The 22,387-nt window shown below is 55.3% G+C and overlaps 1 protein-coding gene across 7 annotated transcripts in view; it reads right to left on the bottom strand.

Moving 5' to 3' along the window:
- Positions 1-2,042: 2,042 nt before the first annotated feature.
- Positions 2,043-22,387, bottom strand: part of KCNT1 (potassium sodium-activated channel subfamily T member 1) — a 77,365-nt gene continuing 57,020 nt past the window's right edge. For 3 of the 7 annotated variants that reach the window (XM_088065848.1, XM_088065844.1, XM_088065847.1), the window contains 27 exons: positions 22,104-22,152; positions 21,875-21,934; positions 21,027-21,101; positions 20,600-20,683; positions 20,119-20,213; positions 19,033-19,213; positions 18,788-18,952; positions 18,574-18,710; positions 18,375-18,438; positions 17,944-18,052; positions 17,659-17,767; positions 16,688-16,837; positions 16,234-16,472; positions 14,137-14,353; positions 13,652-13,757; positions 13,401-13,573; positions 13,141-13,212; positions 12,738-12,872; positions 12,412-12,523; positions 12,019-12,120; positions 11,838-11,921; positions 11,387-11,515; positions 11,060-11,080; positions 9,984-10,287; positions 8,334-8,396; positions 5,747-5,831; positions 2,043-5,348 (listed from right to left, as the gene is read on the bottom strand). In XM_088065848.1, coding sequence (XP_087921974.1) covers positions 5,228-5,348; positions 5,747-5,831; positions 8,334-8,396; positions 9,984-10,287; positions 11,060-11,080; positions 11,387-11,515; positions 11,838-11,921; positions 12,019-12,120; positions 12,412-12,523; positions 12,738-12,872; positions 13,141-13,212; positions 13,401-13,573; positions 13,652-13,757; positions 14,137-14,353; positions 16,234-16,472; positions 16,688-16,837; positions 17,659-17,767; positions 17,944-18,052; positions 18,375-18,438; positions 18,574-18,710; positions 18,788-18,952; positions 19,033-19,213; positions 20,119-20,213; positions 20,600-20,683; positions 21,027-21,101; positions 21,875-21,934; positions 22,104-22,152 — 3,241 coding nt within the window. In that variant the 3' untranslated portion in view covers positions 2,043-5,227. The remainder of the gene's footprint in view (positions 5,349-5,746; positions 5,832-8,333; positions 8,397-9,983; positions 10,288-11,059; positions 11,081-11,386; positions 11,516-11,837; positions 11,922-12,018; positions 12,121-12,411; positions 12,524-12,737; positions 12,873-13,140; positions 13,213-13,400; positions 13,574-13,651; positions 13,758-14,136; positions 14,354-16,233; positions 16,473-16,687; positions 16,838-17,658; positions 17,768-17,943; positions 18,053-18,374; positions 18,439-18,573; positions 18,711-18,787; positions 18,953-19,032; positions 19,214-20,118; positions 20,214-20,599; positions 20,684-21,026; positions 21,102-21,874; positions 21,935-22,103; positions 22,153-22,387) is intronic. The other 4 variants (XM_088065849.1, XM_005529191.2, XM_088065845.1 and 1 more) reach the window with 3 other exon arrangements.

Here is a 22,387-nt window from a genome sequence, read left to right as displayed (position 1 = left end):
CCCAAAAAGAAGATTTTGGAGAAATTTGGTACCATTTTACTGCTGTTCATATGCAGAACTGAAGAAATCTGGGGAGTATTTTGGGGTTGGTGGTGTGTGCTTCAGATAAGTGAAACTTTATTATATAAAGATCTTAAAGGCAGTTCAAAACTGGAATATTTATATGGTCCAATAGAATGAAATGTGTTTTCCACATTGCATTGAAAATTTTCAATTAATTCCGGGTTACCACTCAGACATTGGACTTCTCTCACCATGTAGTAAGTAAAAAATAATTACAGGTTTTTTAAGAAATTTGTTATTCTAAAATTAAAATATTTCCTTGAGCTTTCTGTTGCAGGTTTAAGGCTTGGTTTGGTTTTAGAGGGTTTGAAGATTTCAAGTTTCCTGTGGGCCCAGGAAAAGGTGCATTTTTACTCTTCTGCTCCAAGTGGTAAGTTCAGCTCTTCTTTGAAAAAATTAATCCAGATTTTAAAGGAAAATGCCATTCCAGAGCTGGAATTTTATGTTCCTTCCTTCTCCAGCCTGTGCTGAGCACCTTCCTGTTGCAAAAATTACAGGGTGGATTTAATTTGCTTGTCTGTGCTAAATAGAAATTCACTTTTATCTTGGTGCTGAAACCCTGTCAGAGTTTCCTGATCCATCCCTCTGAACTTATTCAGAAATAACACATTTATTGTAGTGGAGGGAAAAGAAAACCTCTGGGGAAGTGTGTGCAGCATGGATGATGAAATATTCAATATCCAGCATTTGTTAAAATTCAAATGAGGCACTTGAAAGAATGGTTTGAAGCCCATAAATCTCCCCAAATTATTGTGGCATTACCTGGAAATTTTAGCAAAGGAAAACCTCTTTTGACTCTGTCTTCCAGGGAATAACCATAAAAACTGAATTTACAGCAAAATTTAAAAATCCTTCCCAGATTTGGTTTCCTTTTTGTTTCCCAGCCACACTAACCCCATTATTCTTAATGTATATTTCAGTGTTCTAGATTTTTTTTCCTCTGCTACAAGGGATTTTCAGTGTTAGAAGCTGATTTTCCTCAACTGGGGCAAATATTTGAATGAATTTTGATTCATTTTGCAGAATTATTTCCTCTTCTTTTCTATGTCTGCTGCTGTGGAAGGTGGAAAAGGAGGAAGAAGTGAAGAATCCACTGCTGGGAAGTGCTGAAATGCCCTTGTGCAGAGCATTAAATCCTTTCCTGCAGCCTTGGATGGGTTTTTATTCAGTGAGAGCTGCTCTTGATGTGTTAAAATTCCCTTCTTTTGGGTGTAATCATTGCAATTCAGATGTCCTGGAAGATCAAGAGGATTTTGTTCTCCTTTTACAGATTTGTCTGGTTTAAAGCCAATAATTAAAAAGTAATTTAGCAGGGACTTGGCTTCCTGGTGCCCTTTTACTTCCAAATTCCTCACGTGCATGTTCAGCCCAGAATGATCTTCCCTATTTAAGGGATATTGCTTGTGTCCTTCTGTGTGATTTTGAATAAATAGATTTTTTACAGTATTTGCCTAAAATTCTGAATAAAAACAATCTCTGCTTACCTGCATTTGATGTCCAAGCTAAAACCTTTGTGTGTGAGCGTAGCATGCTCTAGAAATGTTGGGACCTTTCCTAAAAATCTTGGAAACTTTGGAGCCAGTGACAAATTCTGAAGTTTTGGGAGGTAGAAGAACATGAACTTGGCTTAACATCATTTAAAAAAACACCCTTAAATTCCTACAAGATTTAATGCATTTATTAAATCACAGAAATTAGGATTTAATAAATGAATGAAATAATCTTTAAAAGCTCTTCTACCACACCAAACCCTTTGTGCCTGGTGTGCACAAAGAGCTTGAAAATGAAATTAAAACGTTAAAAGTTGGGAAGAGCTGCCTTGAACCTCAGCTTAAACCACACCTTCCCATGGATTGTAAAACAGACTCCCAGAAAAAAAGAAAAATCAGACAGCAGTGTCTCCTGTTGCTGCATGCAGCTCTTTTATTTTCATTTATCTTTACAGAAATGTGAAGCATCTTCACAAGAATTGTACAAAACCCTCTCCCCTTGGCTGGCTGCATCCCAGCAGAGCAGCTCCCGGAATTCGGTCTCCGAGAGGAAAGACGGGAGTTGCTGTTGCTGATAAAAATCCATGCAGGAGCTGAGCTTGGAATAAAAATGTCCTGTTCTATAGAGGTTAAATAAAAAGGGGGATAAGAGGAAATAAATATACTCATAACATTGGTTTGAGTAGTTGAGTTTAATGCAGGATATGTGGATTTAGTCCATACTGAGCGTATCAAACCGTTAGTGGACACAGAACATGCGCCGGAGCCGTTGCTGGAAAACCCCAAAATATCCCAGCTGTCCTCGTTTCTGCATCCCCCAGGGCCTGCCAGGTCTCTGCATCGGAACACAACTGTTTTCCTCCAGAAAATGGGATTTTTCCATGCTTGGAAGCAATAACCATTCTCCTCTTCCCACGGAAGCTCCTTGTGCCCCTCTCCCCGCGGGCCCTTTCAGCGACTCTGTCGCTGCATCGACGTTTCCAGGACCATTAGAAAAATAAACTGCTTTTGTTTTTACATTAGTATTGTAACTGAGGCTAAGGAATTAGAAAAATGAACCCTTGGTTCTCAGACTTGCATTGCCCACAGGTGAGTATTTACAGGGTTTTCCCCATCCCATGGGAAAGGAGGCTGGAAATTTACACCAGAGGAGGAACGCCGAGGGTTTGTACACGGAGCTTCCGCTTCAAATGCAGGGATTTTGTACACTGGACAAACAGAAGCATCAAATACAGGAATATCGAGGGCATTTGGATAATATCACAAACCACACAGAGGCTTCAGTCCTTTTGGCTTGTGGTTTCCTCTTGGGATCATTTTCTCCTTGGTTTAAGGGAGCTGTGTGTGCCCGCTGAGGAAGGAGGGACCCAACACCACGGCCAGTGGAGCCTCTGGAACACAGACCCTGGATTTGGCCACACAACTGACCTGGCTGCTCAAGGCTAGGGGTGAAATTTTAAGTAAATTAAGGGTTTTTAAAAGAAATTTCTTTTTTTTTGCCATGGGAGGGTTGACCTGAGGAGCTGTGCTCGCTTCCCTGTGCTCTCACACACAGCTCACAGCCAAACAAACAAAAAAATCCTAAAAATTGTATGTTCTCAGTAAATAAATGCAAACAATCACACCTTTCTTTATTTGGGGTCTGGGCTTTTGTTTGTTTGCTGGTTTGGTTTTTTTAACCTGTAATACTGCTTTGTTCCACTCCCCCTTGAAAGCAAAGTGGGGTTTGGAAAATGATCCATATTAAATGCAGACACTTAAAATACATTAACACTCCATGATCTGAGCATCCTGAGGCTTCAAGTTAACACAGAGCCCACGTGTCCTTTTGTACTTCAACCACACCCACTTCTTACCCTACAGCTTCTTTTTCCGTTTGAAATGACAGATTTGGCATGTGAAACTACAAAAAGAAATAAATAAAACATGTGCCTGCCTTATCCAAACAGATACAAAACTAATCATTAAAAATCCATCAAAACAACCCCAAAAAAGTTTTAAGGAGAGTTCTGTTTGTGCCCACAGCTCAGCGGGGTGGGAGGGGTGCACCTGTGGTACCTCTCTGAGCCTGGGATGTGCCATCACCTCTCAGGGGCTCCTGCCTGGCACTTCAGGAGAAAACAACGATAAAAAAAAATCAAAGATGGACCCTAAACCTCATCCAGGCACAGCGGGTCCCTCTCAACACCCTCTCGAGGTGACACCAGCCTTGGCACTGGTCCTACCCTGGGCATCTCTGTTCTCCCTCTGGGCCACGGGCAGGATGGGCAGCACATCCCCATAGGCTGGGGCATCTCCCCAGCTCTTTAAAACACATTTTAACAGGTTTTGGCTTGGTTTTTCTGTGTTTGTTTTCTTTGTAAACATTGATTGGGGGTGTATTGGGGCAGTGAATGTTAATGGCAATAAACCATTCAGCTGGGAAGCTGATGGGATTTCATGGCCATGTTGTGCTTTACAAGCTCCTTGCTAAAAAACAAAACAAAACAAAAATCACATTGCAATTGTAAGATATGAACATAGAAAGTTAACGACTCAGTTATTCACTTGGCAGTCAAATAAACCCTTTCCACATTGATGTTGTAGAATGTGCAAAAGTAGATGGAGAACACATCTGGAGGTGGTGCCAGGTTTGGGGGTTTGTGCACCTCTGCCGCAGGGGAAGCCACGGGGACAGGGGGTACAGAGTCAGGGCTGGCTGGAGCTGCCAGGGGGCCGTGGGGGACAGGGGGGGACAGGCAGAACCCGCTGCCTTAACGGTGTGACCGAGCCGTGGGGAGGGGAAGGACAGCAGGCCCTGGCCAGGACAGACGGGGGCTGGACCCCAGCCTGCCCTGGCCGGGGTGGAGACACCAAAGCAGCACATGCAGGTGTGTTGGCCCAGCCCAAGCTTGCCCGAATCCCCCAGGCAGCTCAGCTCCAGCGGCAGCACAGGGGGACACAAACCCAGGGCTCGGGGGCACTGCCACAGAGCTGGCCCAGCCTTCGGTCCCCTGGGCTTGGCGTGGTTTGGTTTGTGAGATGCCAGGAGGTGCTGGGGGCAGAGCAGCCCCTGCCATGGCACCGTGGGGGCTGCAGCTCACTGTCCCCTCTGTCCCGCTGTCCCCTCGGTCCTGCTGTCCCCTCATCCTGCTGTCACACAGCCACCAGAGTCCTTCCCCAGCACCCAGCGTGGCCACCCAGAGCAGAAACCCAGCAGAGGATGAAGAAGATGAGTTGGGTGAGAGAGCAGAAGTTCGGGTGCCCTGGGGGACACCTGGTGAAGGAGGAGGAGGAAGAGGAGCAGGGTTTCGGTGCAGTTTCACTCTCGTCTTTACCAGCCCCATAAAAACAACCAACCTGCACCGTCCGGGGCGGCACCAACCACAGCCCCGCTCCCCCAGGGTCATCGGCGTCTGGGCTCAGCCACGTCCCACCAGCACCAGCGAAGACTTTCTCACTAGTTGCGGTATCGGTATAAAAAGTTAAAATCCCCGGGGCGCACGGCCACCGGCTGTGGGTGAGTCCGGCTGTGCCGCCGCTCCCGGGGCTCCGGGCATCCCTCCCGGGCCCAGGGCCAGGCTGGGCATCGCCTTTCTCCGGGGGACCGCGGGCAGCGCCGCCTTCCCCTGGGGCTGCGCCGTCCTCTCCTCCCCCGGCGCTCCCGGAGCGCTCGCCCGGGGCTCGGGGGCTGCTCACAGCTGGGTCTCGTCGCGCGTTTCGGGGTTGCCGGAGCCCAGCTTGTTGCTGCAGCTGCTCTTGCGGCTGTGGCCGTCGTTGGCCACGTGTGCCAGAGGGTCGGAGCGGATCAGGTACCTGCGGGACACAAACACAGCCCGGTTACGCTGCTGGAACCCCCCCGGAATCGAGGCCAGGACACGCAGGGGTGTCTGTGCTGCTTGCAGAGCACGGCGGTTGTTTGAATGAGAGGTGTTAAAGAACAAGAGGTGTTCGTGTAAATGCCATGAAAGAATATGATAAATGATCAGGAGTTATTCCTCGGCTGCTCAGTGGCCAAAGCCAAAGGAAAATTCCACACCACCCATGGGAGCTAGGACGGGGCTGGGGAGGTTTGGGAGCTGCTCAGGAACACAGGGAGGGGGAATGGCCTGGGAAAGAGGCAAAACCCGAGGGCATTTATGAGAAATGATGGGAAACAATGGGATGGGGGCAGCTCGTGGCACCGGGGGGAGTCGGGGGGAGGTAACACCCACACGATGTCATTGAGCTCCAGCCGCGTGTCCGGGGGGGGGTTGATCAGGACGTAGGACAAGGTGTTCTGGTGGTCGTTCATCTCATCTGCAAGAGGAGGGACAGGGCCGGTGAGGGAGGGACACCCCCACAGACACCCCAGGCGAGGTGACAGATCCCATCCTGGCTCTCGCTCCCACAGGCAAATGGGTCCCTTCAGCAGGAGAAGCCGCGGGCAATGTCACTGCCACCGGGAGGGCACCAAGAACGTCACTGCCACCTCCCACTGCCACTGTCACTCCCCAGGCTCTCCCCCACCACAGCACGGCCCGGGGGACTGGCACAGGTAACTCTTCAAAGCACCCACTCCCCCCCCAGAATAAAGTGAGTTGTCTTACCTTGTTTCAGTGCAAAAGAGGGAACAGGTTAGTCCTGCTGTGTCAGGTACAGCACGAGTCCAACCACTGGCTCAGGGCAGCTGAACCCCCCCGGGGCCGCCCCGACGCTCTGCCCCCCTCTCCCCTCCAATTACTCAATTTAGCATCATCCAGGCACTGGGTTAATCCACGGATTGCTGCTTTTCCCTGCCCGGGGGAAATCGCCTCCATGGAGTTTTCAGAGCCGTCGATGCCGTTTTGGGGATGGCTCTAAACCTCAGTGACCTCCCGGGGGGGGCTCAGGGCCACCAAGAGCAGCACCCACGGGGGCGAACTGGGGGTCTCGGTGACGGGGGGGCCCTGTGCTTCCCGAAATAGCCAAGAACAAGATCATGGTGAAATGGATGGGGGTGCGAGGCTGCGGGCGCCGGGGAGGGGTGGAAGCTGCCACAGGTGACACCATTTCCAGACGGGCTGATGGGGTGTGGATGGACAGGGCGGAGAGGGGACGGACAGACGGACACCGGGGCAGCATGAGGAGCACGGCGGGACACCAGCTCGCTGCAAGGCTTGTCACTGGGACACCTCTCCAGGCTTTTGGAAAGGCCCCTCTGAGGAGCAAATGGAGCTGCTTTGGGGGCAGCAGGAGCAGGACCCGGCCACTGGGATGGGCATTAACTCCAGGCTGGGGGCCGCTCCCTGTTGCCTGTCCTGCTGCTCCCAGCACCCTGTCCCTGCTGTCCCCCTGCCTGGCCTGGGGGATCCCCCAACCAGAGGCTGCCCTGCCCCATGGTGGGCACGGCCAGGGTCTCCTGCCACAGCAATGACAACGGGTGCACATCGCCCTGGCACGGGGCAAAACTGCTTCTCTCCAGCCCTCAGCTGCAGCTCCACCAGCACAGCCACCCGGCACAGGAGTGTGAGCAGATTCCTCCCGAGCTGCCTCTGCCAGGGCATCCCCGGGTGAGCCCAGGGGCATCCCCGGGGCCAGCGGTGCTTGCAGCGGGACGCCAGACCTTTGTTTCGCTGCCCAGACACATCCCTGGCACCCCTGAGACCACAGGAGGTGCTGCAGAGCCGGGGGGACCCTCGGGGTGATGCTGCCTGGGACCCCCAGCCTGTGCCAGGGTCCCAGAGCCACCGGGGAGTTTTGGCCATCCCAGTGCTCAGCCTTACAGGGAGACAGGGATGGGGGTGGCAATGCTGGGGCAGGGGTGGCACACAGACCCTGGGACCCGACGGGACACACGGGGTTTGACGTGACAGGAGGTGGGGACGGACTCTGGCTCTGGGCAGCTTTCCCTGCCCCATGGAAGTTTCCTGACCCCAAGCAGCCCTGCACACCGAGTATATTGCTGCACCTCCACCGCCCCTGGCAATATACTCTGCTGGCCTGGGGCTTCCATGAGCCCCAGCTGGGGCTGCCTGTCTGATGGAGGACACACTTTGAAGGAAAATGCCGACGTTTCACCTTAAGCCTGGGCTAGTGAAGCCAAAAATGAAGCTGGGATGGGCCCTTGGTAACCTTGGGGCTGCTGCAGCAAAAAGGAGCCTTTCCAGGGCATGTTCCACCGTGGTGAAAAGGTGAAAAAAAGATGGGAAACCCTGGCAGGTCCCACAGAGCCCCACAGGGTGCCCAGGGCAGCCACAGCACCAGTGGCCCCTGTGGCTGCCGTTGCTGCCTCGGGCTGAGCCCAGCACCCCTGGTCAGAAAATGGGGTCTTCTAATGCTGGAGAGGGGTCCAGGAAGGCAAACCATGGGGTGCAGAGGGATTTTTAAAGCAGTTCCTTGCCCTGGGCTGTGGCTGACCCAGCAGGAGCTCCAGCATCTCATCACAACATGCACAGGCAGCCCTGGTGCTCTTGTTCCCCCCTCCTTATCCCCTCCTCAAGCTGTCGCTGGCTGTACAGCCCAAAGCCACCTCGCAGAGCCGTGGAGGGAGGGTTTTGTTAATGAAAGCCAAGGGCTGTGATTTCCCTGTAGGAATGCAGCTAAAAAAGGGTCCCTGAGGTTTCTGTCTCCCTGATTAGGCAGAGCCCTACATTTGCACCAACGCCACAGGACACTGACTGGTTTTCCAATGCCACCCAACAAATTAGTGCTGAAAGGGATCTAAGTGCTCGGGGATCTAAGGTGAAAACTGGCAAGGGTGAGGTTTGGGCTTAGCTGGCATGATCTTGTTGTACGCTGCACGCCATGAGTCACGCGGGACTCCCAGGGAAAGGGAATTACCTTGCAAATATCCCAGGTTTACCCGATTCATCACATCACTGGCTGTTAAATTTGCTACATCCTCTACAGAACATACAGGGAAAGGCACAGACATAAACAGAGAGAGAGAGAGAGGTCAGCAAGCCATGGTTCGGCAAATATCAGAGACGAGCTCCTGCGCTGCAGCGATAACGTGAGCAAAAGAAAAAGGAAAGGGGCAGAAGGCAGAGCAAAGTTTTTCCATGGGTGTCCAGACACTGACGGTGACACGTGGTGACAACACACAGTCCCAGCAGCACGGGATGCCCAAGGAGCTGCTGGTCCCCACACTGTGCCCAGTGTCCCTGTCCCGTACCCCCCACTGTCCCCTCTCCTGCCAGAGCTCCCCACAATTTGCCAGATGGGCCAGGACAAAGATGCCAGCCCTGACCTGACCCCAAGCTGTGCCCCAAGCCTCACCGAGGCCAGACTGCCCCCCTGGAACTACAACAGAAACTTCTGGGACCGGGAATGTGGGGAAAAACAGAGAGGGGGATGCACCCTGCAAGCCCCTGCCTGGCAGTCCCTGCCCTCGCTGCATCCCACCACAAGCTGGCTCTCCTTCCTCTCTCCCTGGGGACCCTGGCAGTGCCCACAACCACCCCTGGGCCCCCCCTCCAAACTCCTCCTGCTCTTCACTTCTGGACATTTTCTCCTCCTCTTTCCCATGCCTAAAGCCAAGATGGGAAAGGAGGAATCCCCCCCCCAAAATCAGCACCCATCCCTGCTGGGGCTCATTGCCAGCCTGAGTGTGGGCAGGGGCCAGCACGGGGTGGACGGACACTCTTGGAGGATGGAGCAGACAAGCAGCAGCACAGGATGGTTTCAAAGAAAGAAAGAAAAAAAAAAATAAAAGAAAATCAAACCAAACCAACCAAACAAAGGGACCTGTGGGCTACAGATTTTGTCATAACCAAGGGGTGGGAGCTGTCCAGGGGGACACAGATGCCAGCACCGACGGGCAGCTCAGAAGCTTCACGAGAGATGCGGCTGCACAGAGGGACCCTGAGCGCTGTGGCTGTCACAGCCACACACCGGCGTCACACGCAATGAAGCAACTCAGCCCTGCAGCTACCGAAAGGTTTTCCACGGAAGAGTTTACGGCCGATTAAAGTCTATAACAAAAGGGGGCTGCGCCAGCTGATGGGGTTTGGCCTCTCCCTGCCACACTACGGGGGCTCTCGGGTTGTGCTGACCTGGGGTCGGGTTGTCCTGAGGCACCATCTCTGCATGGCCGGAAAGCGGGGGACAAACGGGGCCTCGTGTGCCAAGGCTGCGTGGGGACACTGGGTCACCGTGCCACTGCCAACTCCTGCCTGGAGCCATCCCAGAGCCCAGAGATGGGGGGCTGGCAGGGGAGGGGGGTCTGCGTGGCGGGACCCCAGCCTGGAGCCGCTGGTCTGCGCAAGCACAAGCAAGCCGGGGAATGAGGCGGCGCTCGGAGCACGCCCGGCAGCGCCCGCGGGGACGGGCTCGGCACGGCGCTAAGCTGGGCATGGGGTTAGGCCGGGCGTGGGGTTAGGCCGGGCGTGGGGTTAGGCTGGCTCAGGGGTCGGGCGTGGCGCAGGGTTACCTGAGGAGCCCGCGGGCGGGAGGCACCACCGCAGAGCAGCTCGGCCGAACGGCACTTACCGTACCCGGTGGTGGGCAAGCCCAGGTGCTTCATACGGTTTTTGACCAGCTCGGACAGCTCCTGGCGCTCGGAGCGCCGGTACAGGCTGAGGCGCTGCTGGCTGATCCACTCGGCCGTCTTGCTGGAGTGCTTGTTGCCCTTCCTGCTGAGCCGCCGTGCCCACTGCATGCTCTTGCGCCTCAGCAGCGGGTGCTCCGACTGGTCGCTGGAACACGAGTTCCGGTGGTGGCTCGTCTTGATGCCCCAGTGCTCCTTGACGTCCTTCGTGTCCTCGCAGTCCTCAACATTGATTGAGATCTGTGACTGGAAGCCCAGCGGGTCACGCGGGATGGGGGGTGGCCAAGGAGGGTTTGGCCGGTGGCTGGCAGGGTGGGATCTCTCCCACGGGGTGGGGTGTCCTTCCTCTGACCCAAATGGGCTCTCCCAGCACTTCACCTCTGCACTGCCCGAAACACAGATCTCACAAGCACTTTCCACCAGGCCGGGTTGCTCCAAGTCCTGTCCAACCTGGCCTGGAACTTGCAGGGATGGGGCAGCCACAGCTTCCCTTGGATAAGCAGTGCAGAGGGGAGTCTTGTGGGCACCTGACACCTCACACAGGATCACCCCTGGCATATCTGCCCAAGGAACAGCCATGCCCTGATCCCCCCGTCTCCCCTCTTACAGCGTCTGTGCTGCCACACGTCTGACCCAGCAATCCCCACTGCTGAGCAGGAATTTTTCAGTAAAGCCTTTTAAGGCATCTCAGGGAGCTGGGTTGAATTTAATTAAATGTCAGCTTTCAGCTCCCTGTCACTGCTTCCTTACAAGTTGAAAACTGAAGGTATTTAGGAGGGATCCCTTCCTTGCTCTTTATCCCAGTTAATCACATCAGGGCACTGAGGGCTTTTCCCAGAGCGCTGAGGCTCAGTCAGTATCTCCCTTCCATGGGGATGGGCAGGGCTGTGCTGGCACCGGGGCTGAGGGCTGGCACAAGGCACAGGGTGGTTCTCAGTGGCCAGAGCCACCCAGGGATCAGCCCCAGGGCAGGGGGACAGGGAGGCAGCGCCCGAGGCTGGAGACGAGCGGCACTCACCTGCGCTCTGATGTCGTGGGGCTGCAGCAGGGGAGAAGGAAGGGAAAACCAAGAGTCAGTCCAGCAAAGGGGCAGCCCTGCTGTGCCCACCCTGCTCCCCAAGGCACCCAGAACATCCAGAGATGGGCACTGACCCTGACCCAGCGGATCCAGCTGGGGAACCAGAACAGCCACACTAAACCAAGTAAACACAAAAATTCCCCTTCCCTTGCTCTCAGCTCCCCACCCAGGTCCGAGGTGTCCCAGGGACCAGCAGCCTCCTGGACCCCACCTTGGCTGGGACCAGCAGCAGCCCCTTCCCAGCCCATGCCACCACCGTGCCCCTACCTCGGAGGTCGCGAACATGTGCGACTCCGTCCTGTAGATGCCGATGGGAATCTCGGCACTGGAGGAGCAGAGCTTCTGGAAGAGGCGGCCGTACGTCCGGATCCACAGGTCATCCTCGGTGATCTTCATCTGAGGAACAGAGGACAAACGTGAACCCCCACGTGCACCTCGGGCTGCTCCTTCACAACCATCCCAAAAGTGAGCTGGACTCCACAAGAAAACCAGGGGCAATTTCTGACCTCTGCCTTCAAAACTGGGGGTTTGGTCCTTGGCAGCTCTGGGGTTTTTTGTAGCACTGAGGTTCCCCAAAACGGAGGGGAACAATGACCTGGCAATGCTGCTCCCCACCCCAGTCCTGCAGAAGAGGGGAACCCCCACCCCCTGCACAGATGCCACCAGAGTCAGGACAGCCTGGCCTGATGGTTTCAGCCCAAGGGGACTCGGCACGTACCGCACAGAGGTACCCGGAGCCCGGCGTGGTGTCGAGGCCCAGCAGCAGCCGAGTGATGGTGATCATGTAATCCTTCACGAACGACTGGGGAGACATTTGGGCAGGAAACCAGGGAAAGGTTTGCTCAGATATTCCCTGGGGGCTGCAAAGGGGACGCCACAGCTGTGGGGCTCCATCTCACCTGGTACAGCAGCGTGTCCAACATGCTGATGCTGAAGACCCTCCCGGCCGCGAAGGGCAGCCGGAACATGAAGGCCAGGTTGGAGCCATTCTCTCGCTCTCTCTGCAAGAAGAAGGGGAACTCTGAGCTCAGACTGCACAGAAACTTAGAGGACTCATGGCAATGGGAGGGCACAGGTATAATGTTTCTGGTGGGTGTGGCAGGAGGAAACAAGGGCAGCATCTTTGCACTGTAGAAAAAGAGGATTTTTTTTTTTCTCCATGGAAATGTGTGAGACATTGATTGGGTTTTCTGGACATGGGAAAAGCACAGGACTTCAAGGAGCTCAAATGCAGTCAGTAACTGTCAGTATTGACTTCCCAAGCCCCCGTGCAGGGAACAACCTCCTCTTACCTTTTCTAGCTTGGAAAGGGCCAGAGAGTAACTGTCCTTTGCTCTGAACTGCATGAATCTCATGTTGGAGGGGTGGGTCAGCTCTGTGATAATGCTGAGGCTGGGGAAGAGCCTACAATGGAAAGAGATCTGTTGTTCTGCAGCTCAGAGGATTTAAAGCCTGAGGAAGACCACAGTCATTCCTGTCCTGTCTGAGGTCAGAAACAGCTGGTTGCATGCTGCTTCCTCCAGCAGCCCCAACGCCAGATGTGTCCCCCCGTCCGTAGCCACCACCCCAGGCACCGGCACCCTTCCTGGTCTCGTCCCCAGCAGTGGTCAGCCCTCACCTGAACATGGTCTGGACGTTGACAATCGTCTTGGCATCGGCCATGTAGTCCTCCTCAGCACTCATGGTGCTCTCCTTGTCCACCACCACCAGGTTGTCAGCGTAGATGATGCCACACTGCAGCAAACTGTCCAGGCTGGGCAGTTCCCAAAGAGAAGAGCGCAGGGTCAGCCCTTGGAAACGACACAGGGAAGCAGCACAGGGGTTCCACGGCGAGCCCAGGCTGCTCCCAGCCTGCTCTTCACCTGCTCCCGTCTCCCAGGGAGGGGCTGACAACCCAAGAAGCCCAAGGTGGGCTCAGCTCTATGCTACCGACCCTGGGGCTTCTCACAGGGTGACTGAAAAGTCTGGGCTGGGATAAATGCGACAACTCGGGCACGACAGCCGCACGTGGAAACACCTACTTGTCAATGGTGCCCTCCATGTAGTAAACCATGGGGAAACAGCAGATGGCCTCCAGAAAGTGGTGCTCAGGCCTGGGGGGAGAGCCACAGAGAGTGAGGTGGTTCAGCACGTCCGAGCAGCAAGGACAGACTCAAAACCCCAGGGCCAACCAGCCGAGGTAGCCAACGGTGGCCCCGCTGTTCCCTCCCATCCCGCAGCACGAGATGGAAACGCAGGGAGGGCTCTGTGTGAGGGAGAAGACCCGTGGAAAAGTACTTGCTTGTTGTCCAGCAGCAGCACGATGGGGTTGAGCTCCTTGCGGGAGCGGTAGTACGCCCGCAGCGGGACGATGAAGTTGTAGAGGCCGTTGCCAGCTGTCTCTGCCGAAACGATGATCAGTTTGTTCTTGAACCCGTAGGCTTTGGCGTCCTCGAAGCTGTTGTGTTTGCAGCCCTGCGTGTGGGACATGGACGTGTCAGCGGACACATCCTGGGGGTTCAGCCCCAGACAGCCCCCACAGCCCCTCCACACCTTGTCCAGCCTCAGGCAGCAGAACGGGGCTTTCTCGGGCAGAAGGTGGCACAGGGTCGGGGAGCTCCCGATGTAGGGCGAGTTTGGGGGGTAGCCCTTCACGTACCTGCAGCAGAGAGAAATCTGTGTGAGGACACGGGGAGAGATTTCCATTTATCCAGCGCTCAGATGCTGGGGAAAACATTCAACAGCAACGCTGGCAAAGGCTGTGCAAAACTCTGCTGCAGCAGCTGGGAATTCCCTGAATACACATATTTAGGAGTAGTTTTTGCTATGCCCATGAGATTGTAAAGCTGCAGGGACAGAGCTCTCATGGGAAAGCCAAGAGGGGCTGAGCCTGAGCATCCCTGGGCACCACAGCCTGCCCTGTGCCATGGTCCCAGTGTCTCTGAAGCTGGAACCAACTGGGAGCAACCACAGATGCAACCGGATCCAACCGGAATGAACCGGACAAAGAAGGTCTCTATGGAGAGGGAGCGACTCACTCCACAACCGCCGAGCCCTCCTCGTCCGACTGCGTCATCTCGTCCTCGGACTGGTCACTGAGGAGGTCACAGGGCAGCAGGGACGAGGTGTCAGCCAGCTCCAGGACGGGGGCGATGCTGGGCCGGCGCGTGCCCGAGCCGTTCTCGGCCGGCAGCGCCAGTTTGCTGCTGTTGGCAGGGCGGCACTCGGTGTTCTGCAGGTCCATGGCCACTGTACCTGGACACGGCGGGGAGGGAGCACAGCAAACACGCTCTAAGGGGGGGAAATGTCAGAAAAGCCCCGTCCTCAAGCCCTGTGCAGGGAGAAGACAGCCCAGCTGGTGCTCTGCTGGCGTCAGAGGTACAGAGAGTGTGACCTTATCTCTGATACCTGGCTCTGACATCCAAGAAAACACTGAATTTCACATAACACCATGAAAACAACTGTTAAAGTTAAATAGAAAAATTAGGAGTGTGAGCGTATAAATTAGAGAGCTTTCTTAAGTCACTGGGTGAAAAAGTTAAAGGTTTAAGCTAGTTTAGAAAACAAAAGACAAGATGTAGGATTTAGGGTGTTGTCTCTTTTCCTTCTTCCTTCTTCATCTTCTTCTAGAAGTTTTTGGGTAGAAATAAGTGATTGGATGGAGAGTGCCACAGTGCTGCACACAGGTGTTGGGTCATTGGGTCACTAAGAAAAATAATTTACTTGGCATTTATTAATTGGGTAAATGGACATATAAAAGACCTTGAAGAAGATCTTTGTTAGCCATTTTTCACCTCTCAGTGCACATAGCTCCTTGTACCTTGTATCCGTATAATGTAGATAAAAGAAGAATAAACAAGTCTGAACAAGAGAAAACTGCCTCTCTCTCATCAATCTTCAGTCCAAGGGGAAAAAGAATCCGACTACAAGCGTCCCATCAGGACAGTGGTCAACCATTTGTGGGCACAGGGAGTGCAGGCAAAGCCCCCAGCAGTGACCTCCAGCCAGGCACTGCTGTGTGCAGCATCTCCCCTGGGCTCTGTCCTGAACCACTCACCCACCTGCTGCTGCCAGAGCCGCCAAACCAAGCTCTGCAGGAGTTCCCATCGTGTCTCTGAGATGAGAACCCTGCAGCCAAAGCCCTGCCCGCAGCTCCTCACCAGCCAGGATCTGCCCTGGCACTGCCCCTCCCATGCACAGCCCCAGGGCGAGGCAGGCAGGCAGCAATGCCCTCATCCACCTCCCACATCCCTCCTGATCAGCTCCAGCCCTTAGAAACTCAGAATCCTTAAGGCTAGAAAAGTCCTCTAAGATCACTGAACACAACCATTCCCCCACTAAATCACGTTCCCAAATGCCACACCTACGCATCATTTAAATCCCCCAGGGATGGCGACTCCACCACGGCATTGATGGAGCGTCCCAAGAAGCAGAGCCCAGGCATTGGCCTTGCCAAACATCACTGCCTGCTGGCACTCCCGGTGTTCCTGTCCCTCTCATCACCTTTGCCAAAGGTCCCTCTGTGCAGGAGCCGTGTGACGAGAGCTGTGACAAACACCGCTCAGCAAAGCGCTCTGCGGCTTGCTGGGGGATAATCTATGCAAATTGCTGCTCAGGAGTACAAACACATAAATTATTTGCCTGAAATATAATGTGCTCGTGTGGCTCAGCTCCTCCAAAACTTGTTCTCCCCAGATACAAGAGGGAAGTAATGACTCATGGTATTTTTCACTTGCACAAATGCACCGCTCGCTGCAGAGAAAGCTACGCTCTTCCTCGGCTTGGGATTCGTAAACGTGATTTAGGATGTGCCCCGAGGCATTTCTCCTTCCAGCCTTGGAAATAATTGAAGGCTAAATCCAGACTTGGGGCATTTATGCAAATACCCTTAATGATAATGGACATCACGAGGTTTAATAAGGATATTTGAGCTTGCTGAGAGCACCCAGGGTGCAAGGAAACGTGTATTTTACTGGTGAGACGACTGGGAGAGAGGATGGAAAGCAGCTTTCAGTGGTGAGGGGCAAGGAGCGTGCAAAACACAAAATAAAACCCAACGTGGGGGAGGGAACGAGCCCAAACGTGGGGAAGGTGATGGAGCAGGACCTGCAGGCTCCTGCTGCCCCCTGACTCACCCATGCTGGCGATGATGCTGTGCACGGGCAGGCGCGAGGGGCCGTCGTAGCTGCCTCTGCCAGCAAAGCCCTTCTTCTTCTGCTTCTCCTCCTGCTTGAAGATGAAGGCAGAGTTCTCCTCCTTGGTGATGTTGATGTAGAAGCAGGTGTCTGACGCTGCCATGATGTGCCTCGGGCCGGGGTTCAGCAGGATGCTTTTGTTCTCCTCCCTCCGGATGCCGATCAGGCAGACACCGTACCTGTGCCGGGAGCAGGGGCTGGGCATTCCCAGCCGGAGAAAAACCCCTCCGGGGGCACTGTCCCTGCTCAAGGGAGCTCAGAGTTCCCTCTAGCCCCTGCCCATCACCCCCCAGGGATGCCGATCCCCCTGCCCATCACCCCCAATGCATGCAGATCCCCTGCCCATCGCCCCCCAGTCATGCAGATCCCCCTGCCCATCACCCCCAGCCCTCACTTCTTGTGTGCGTGGAAGGCTGCGTAGGTGAAGCTCTTCCCCTCGTACTCCATGAAGAATTTGCTGTCTCCCATGCGGATGTGATAGACCTCATTGCCCGAGCAGCGCCCGTACATCCTCTGCCACTGCTCCGGGGACTCCTGGCCCTCCCTGCAACCACAGCAGCAGCATCAGGAGGGGTCCACCAGGGCTGGGATGGGACCTCTGGAGCTGGGATGGGACCTCTGGAGCTGGGATGGGACCTCTGGAGCTGGGATGGGACCTCTGGAGCTGGCACAGATCCCAGAATTCCAGCCAGATGCCAGGGCAGAGCACCAATAATGTCTGGAGCTGCCCTGGAGCCTGACAGCAGGAGATGACAGTGACACATCACCACGAGCTGTCGGTGCTCCCGAGGATGAGCTCGTTTTCATTTTGGGTTTTAAATGCCTTTTTAGTTAATGAGGGCTCCTGCAGAGTGCAGAGGGAGGGGTCAGAGCCCGTGTTGGCAAACAGCTCCAAGCATGGGGCGAGAGGCATCTGGCAAGGATGTTTCATAACTGTTTTGATGGCACTTTACCCAAAATTCTACCATTTCTGACTGGCCCATGTGCAGGGCACACAGCACTGCTCTCCTGTGCTGGCAGAGCTCCCCCCAGCCATGCTGGATATATACCCACTAAAAAACCCTGCCGGCTCTGGGGCTGCTTGTGCTGTGAATTCGCCTTCCTGCCAGCAGGACTGTGCCAATGCAAAGATATTTTTATCTCCAGTCTTTGGAAAGTTGGCACTTCCCAGCCCAGCTGCACTGGTGTGGTCCCCTTCCAATATGGGCTTTTGCTCTTGGTCTGGGTGGGGGCCACAGATCCCCCTGTGCACCCCAGAACCATCCCAGACCCCCACCCTCCCCCCCTGAGCTCAGAGACCTCAGTTCTGCCGTCCCTCCCGGCTCAGGCAGGGGCAGGGCAGGGACGGGCAGGGGAGGCACTCACTGGCCACGGGAGGTGTGCACCAGCAGCGTGATGAGGGTGGAGGTGGCAGGGCAGACACAGTTCAGGGCCAGCATAGCGTATTTGCACTCCTCTTCACACACAACGTGATCTGAAAGGCAGAGGGGACCATCACGGAGGAGAGGGGGACCGATGGGTTCCCTGGCTGGCAGTGCCTGGGAATGTGGTCATTTTGGGGTGGTGCTGGGCACTGGGTGTTTCCTCCTCCTGCCGATCCAGGAGGGCTCTCAGCTGACCAGGAGCTGCTGTGCAGCTGCTCCAACTCACCAGCAAACTTGACATGAAATTTATTTTCTGGCTTTAGGATCTGAACGTAGAGAGGACAATTTGGAGCAAAGTCTTTGACAGCCCAGGCCCTCAGGATGGTCTGGTGGTCCTGGACAGGGACAAGAGCAACAAGAGCTACTTGGTTGATGATTTGTTTTCCCCAAGGCTTCTACAGCTGGGATGAACTGCAAAGCACCCAGGCACCCTGGAGACAGCAAGGGCTCCTCCTGCCCCTGCTGCTCCCTGAAACCCAGCACTGATGGGAAACCAGCAGAAGAAAGGTGAGCCCACAGGGGCTGCATGCCTCTGTGCCATACCCCAGGCTCTCCATGGTGCTCAGCCTCTTCACTGCACCCTCCTTTGCTGGGCACAGCTGAGATCAACACCACCCCAATCCCTTCTGCCCATCCCCACCCTCCGGCCGGACTCACCGCCGCTGTTCTGTCCACCTCGTTTCGGCTGCTGAGAATGAAGCAAGCTTCTCCATTGTCCATCCTGCCAAGAGAGAGCGGTGACCCCGGGAAACGCCCACCAGGCTGGGCACTGCCCACCCCAGACCCAGCAAAGGCACACGGGGACACAGCTGGGGTGACATCCCTGGCCGGGGACGTGCGGCGTGTCCCTGCTCACTTGGCTCTCATGAGGTCCTGGTCCTTGAGCGCGGAGCCCTGGAGGTAAATGACGCGCTGCGACCACAGCGGGATCTGCAGCACACGCCGCACCTGGATGTCCATCTCTGTCGGGCACAGGATCACCACGTAGTAATCCTGCGGGACAGAGGCCGCCGTGGGTCGGGGTCCGAGGCTGCGAGCCCAGCACGGCGGGACAGCGGCCTGGAGCTCACCTGCAGGCGTGGGTGGGCGTAGAACTCGTTCAGGAAGTCCATGAGGAGGTCGATCTTGAGGGAGCTGACGCAGAGGACGACGTGCTTCTCCGTCTGGGCGCGGTGCCGGCTGTAATTCCCTCCCGACTTCTGCCGCTCCATCCACAGGTAGACGAGCTCCTCGAACTGCCGAGGGCACGGAGATGATGTCCCCATGGGCAGGGCTGCCCCGAGCCCCTCCCCACCCTCAGCTGAGCGGGTCTAACCTGCAGCGGCAGCACCACCAGGGCCACGCAGATCATGATCACCACGAGGAGCTGGGAAGGCCAAATCTTTGGTGTCACATCTCCGTAGCCCACGGTGGAAAAGGTGACGATGCAGAAATAGAAGGACTTGAAGAGGGAGAGCTTCTCACCTGCTCTTTCTAAATGCTGGATGCCGCAGGTCCTGGAAGGGAAAAGCCCCATCACAGCAGGGCCTGCCTGGGACACAGGGCGGCAAAACCCCACCAGCCTGCAGCTCAAAGCCATCCTGCTGGACACAAGTGTCACCCAAGCCTTCCCAAATTGTACCCCCTTCCCCCAAACTCATCCAACAACAGGGCTGGGAGCACCACTGAGCTCTGAAATAGCATTAGTCATCCACACCAGAGCATCGTCTTTTTTGCCAAAAACTCATGAGCCTAAAAGCCTCATTTCCTCTCCATTCAGCAACTTAATGGTATAATATGCCTCAAACCCAGACCAAGGGAGCCAGAGGAGAATTCAAAGCCTAATTCAGGGCTAAATAGCCAGTGATGAGCTCTGCTGCCCCTGCCCAGAGAAACAGCCTTGATGTCGGCAATGCACAGAGTAAAGGGCCCAGTTAATTAGCAGGAGCCCCAGTGGCCAATTACACAAATGAGCTCAGGAGCTGTGACCTGTGGGGGAGGAAGAGCTGGGCTGGAAGTGAATGAGCCATCCCACACCTGTCCCTGGGGGAAGCTGCCATCCCTGCCCTCGGCACTGCTCTGGCACTGCCGTGCCCACATCCCCCAGCTCCCTCATCCTCACCCAAAACTTCCTGATAAAACCCGAGAATAAAGGAGGATCATCAGTCTGACTTAGAAACCCCTCACAGTGCTCAGTGTGCTGGGGAGGAAGCAAAGCAGGGGAAGGTGTGAGCCCTGCTAGAGCCTGGCTCTGCCAGCCAGCCCAGATGGGCACAGCTGCATTCCCAGGGTGGGCACAGCTGGATTCTCGGGGTGGGCACAGCTGGATTCCCGGGGTGGGAACAGCTGGATTCCCGGGATGGGCACAGCTGGATCCCCGGGATCAGGAGGGAGGTTTAGAGAAATGGAGAACAACACTCACCCCGTGAAAACGAGACACAGGAGGGTGCAGATCAGGATGAGCACCTGGTTAAACATCGCTGACTGCGTCCTTTGGATGGCTCTGTGCAGATCGTTCTGGGGACAGAGGGGAGGGCTCCCACCAGCTCCCAGAGCCTGGGGGAAAAGCTCCCTCCAAGCACCAACTGCTGCCTTGCTGGCTCCAGCAGTGCCCTCCCCGCTGAAGGTCAAGCCTGGGTTTAGCCCTTGGGAAGGGATTCACATTCCCATCAGCAGGTCAGGGAGACACAGCTCCCATGGGAGCAGGGGAATGGCTGGAACACCTCACCCCTGAGCACTCCTGCCACTGGCTCAGGCACTGAGCAATTCCTGGTACTCCTGGCATTCCCTGGCACAGCTGCACTCACCAAGCTCCAAATCCTGCCCCAGGGGCAGCCAAGGGTCCCCTCCCGGTCCTGCTGCCCTCCACATCCCCCAGGAGCTGGACAAAGGGGAACACTCACAATCATGTTCTCCAGGGCGTACTTGGCCAGCCAGCAGTTCAGAAACACAGGAATGAACAAATTCCGCAAAGGAGGCCAGAATATCTACAAAAAGCAAGGGTTATTAGCAGAAAAACCCATGCCCTTTTGAAAAACAGAGCTATAAGCAGCCAATCCTCCCTGTGTGTAAGGATCCAAATCCAAGCTGAGCAGAAGCTGCCACCAAACACATCCCTGCTTCCCTGGCTGCAGTGGAGCAGGAAAGGGAGGATGGGTTTTGGGATAACACTCCAGAGAAAGTCATTATATTGTCAACTACTGAAGGAAAAATTTGCTACCAGCCTTAAATACCACTTGGCCAGACACCCACTTTTCTTAATTTCAGCACCAAAAGTACAGCACTTACTACACTTAGAGCTGCTTTCGAATGTCACCGGGACACACTCACCGTGATGATGAATGGCACCGTGTTGATCATCTCCAGGATGAAGGAAATGCGAAAAATCTGTTCCCAGATGTTCCCCTGAGGAATCAAAACCAAAGAAGAATTAAATAAGCTTAAAAACTTGCCAGAGGACAATTAACACGACCACGCTCTGCCACAGACGCTGCTGGATGAGGGGAATGTGGGCCAGGAGAGGTGCAGTGGTGGTTGCAGACACACTGGGAACAGAAAACATTCCCAAACCCCTCAGTCCTCTCCACAGCCACTAGATCCCTCTGTCTGTCACTGCTGCCACCCAGAACTGGGGGACAGCAACGCCTGGCGCAAGGATGGAGGGTGACAGTGACAGCTACAGATGGCTGGCACTTGGAGCAGGAGGTGACACAGGGTCTGGGTCTCTGCTGCCAACCCTCCCCCAGTCCCTGAGAAGGTGCCATTTGTTAAGGTCACTTTTTCTGGCCATTTTAAGGGGTTTTGGTCAGTCTGTGCCTCTCCCTGTCTGGCTTGGAGTGGTGCCGCTCCCTCCTGAGGTGGCAGAGCTGGGAAGGAGCAGGAGTCACCCTGCCGAGCTCAGGAAACTTGGGATGTGTCAGCCTGGCACTAAAAACACTGAACCTGCCTTAAATAGGTCTGAATTTCCGAGAAAGCACAAAAAAGAAGAGATTCTGCTCTGCACAACGCTTATCCAGCAGCCCGAGGGGGAATGAGAAAGGAAAACATCCAGAGCCGGCTGAGACATCGCCGAGACAAATCCTGCCCGGGTGCTGCATCTCCAGCCAGCTCCGAGCTGCAGGAATCAATTCCTGCCGAGGGGCAGAGCCAGGCTGAGCCCTCCCGGCCCGGGCTCTCACCTTGTAGCTGAGATAGATGAGCAGCATGGTCTCCAGGAAGCTGATGAGAGCGATGCTGACCTGCAGGGACACACAGGGGAGGCTCTGAGGGCTCTCTCCAGGTGTTGGCAGTGGATCAGAGCTCACCGAGCCCCCCCTGCCCCGGAGAACCCCTGGGGGGTTCACAGGGGGAGCAGAGCTCCCAGCTCAGCTCCCCTGGGCTCCTGCACACCCAGCAAGGGCTGCTCACCTGCACGGCCCACAGCGGGGTTTTTCTGTCCACCCAAAAGATGTGGGACCTGCAAAGAGAGCCCAGAGGGGATCTGAAAGCTGTGGCCCAGCTGCCAGGGTCTTCATCCCCTGTTGAATGCAGGCCCAAGGCCGTGGCTGCTTCAGGAGCTCCCTCCTGCACAGTTTGCTCGAGCAGCCCCTGCACTGGAAATAAGCCATTCCCAAGGGTGCAGCTCTTGCCAATGGATTTGATTCTGGGATGCTGTTCCATGTCCCTCGAGCAGCCCCACGACCAAGAATTGG

Source organism: Pseudopodoces humilis, chromosome 22 (genome assembly GCF_049639895.1).
Source record: "Pseudopodoces humilis isolate 2021_Gansu_Grassland_sample_001 chromosome 22, ASM4963989v1, whole genome shotgun sequence".
NCBI lineage: Eukaryota > Metazoa > Chordata > Aves > Passeriformes > Paridae > Pseudopodoces > Pseudopodoces humilis.
This window is presented reverse-complemented; position numbering and strand designations above follow the sequence as displayed.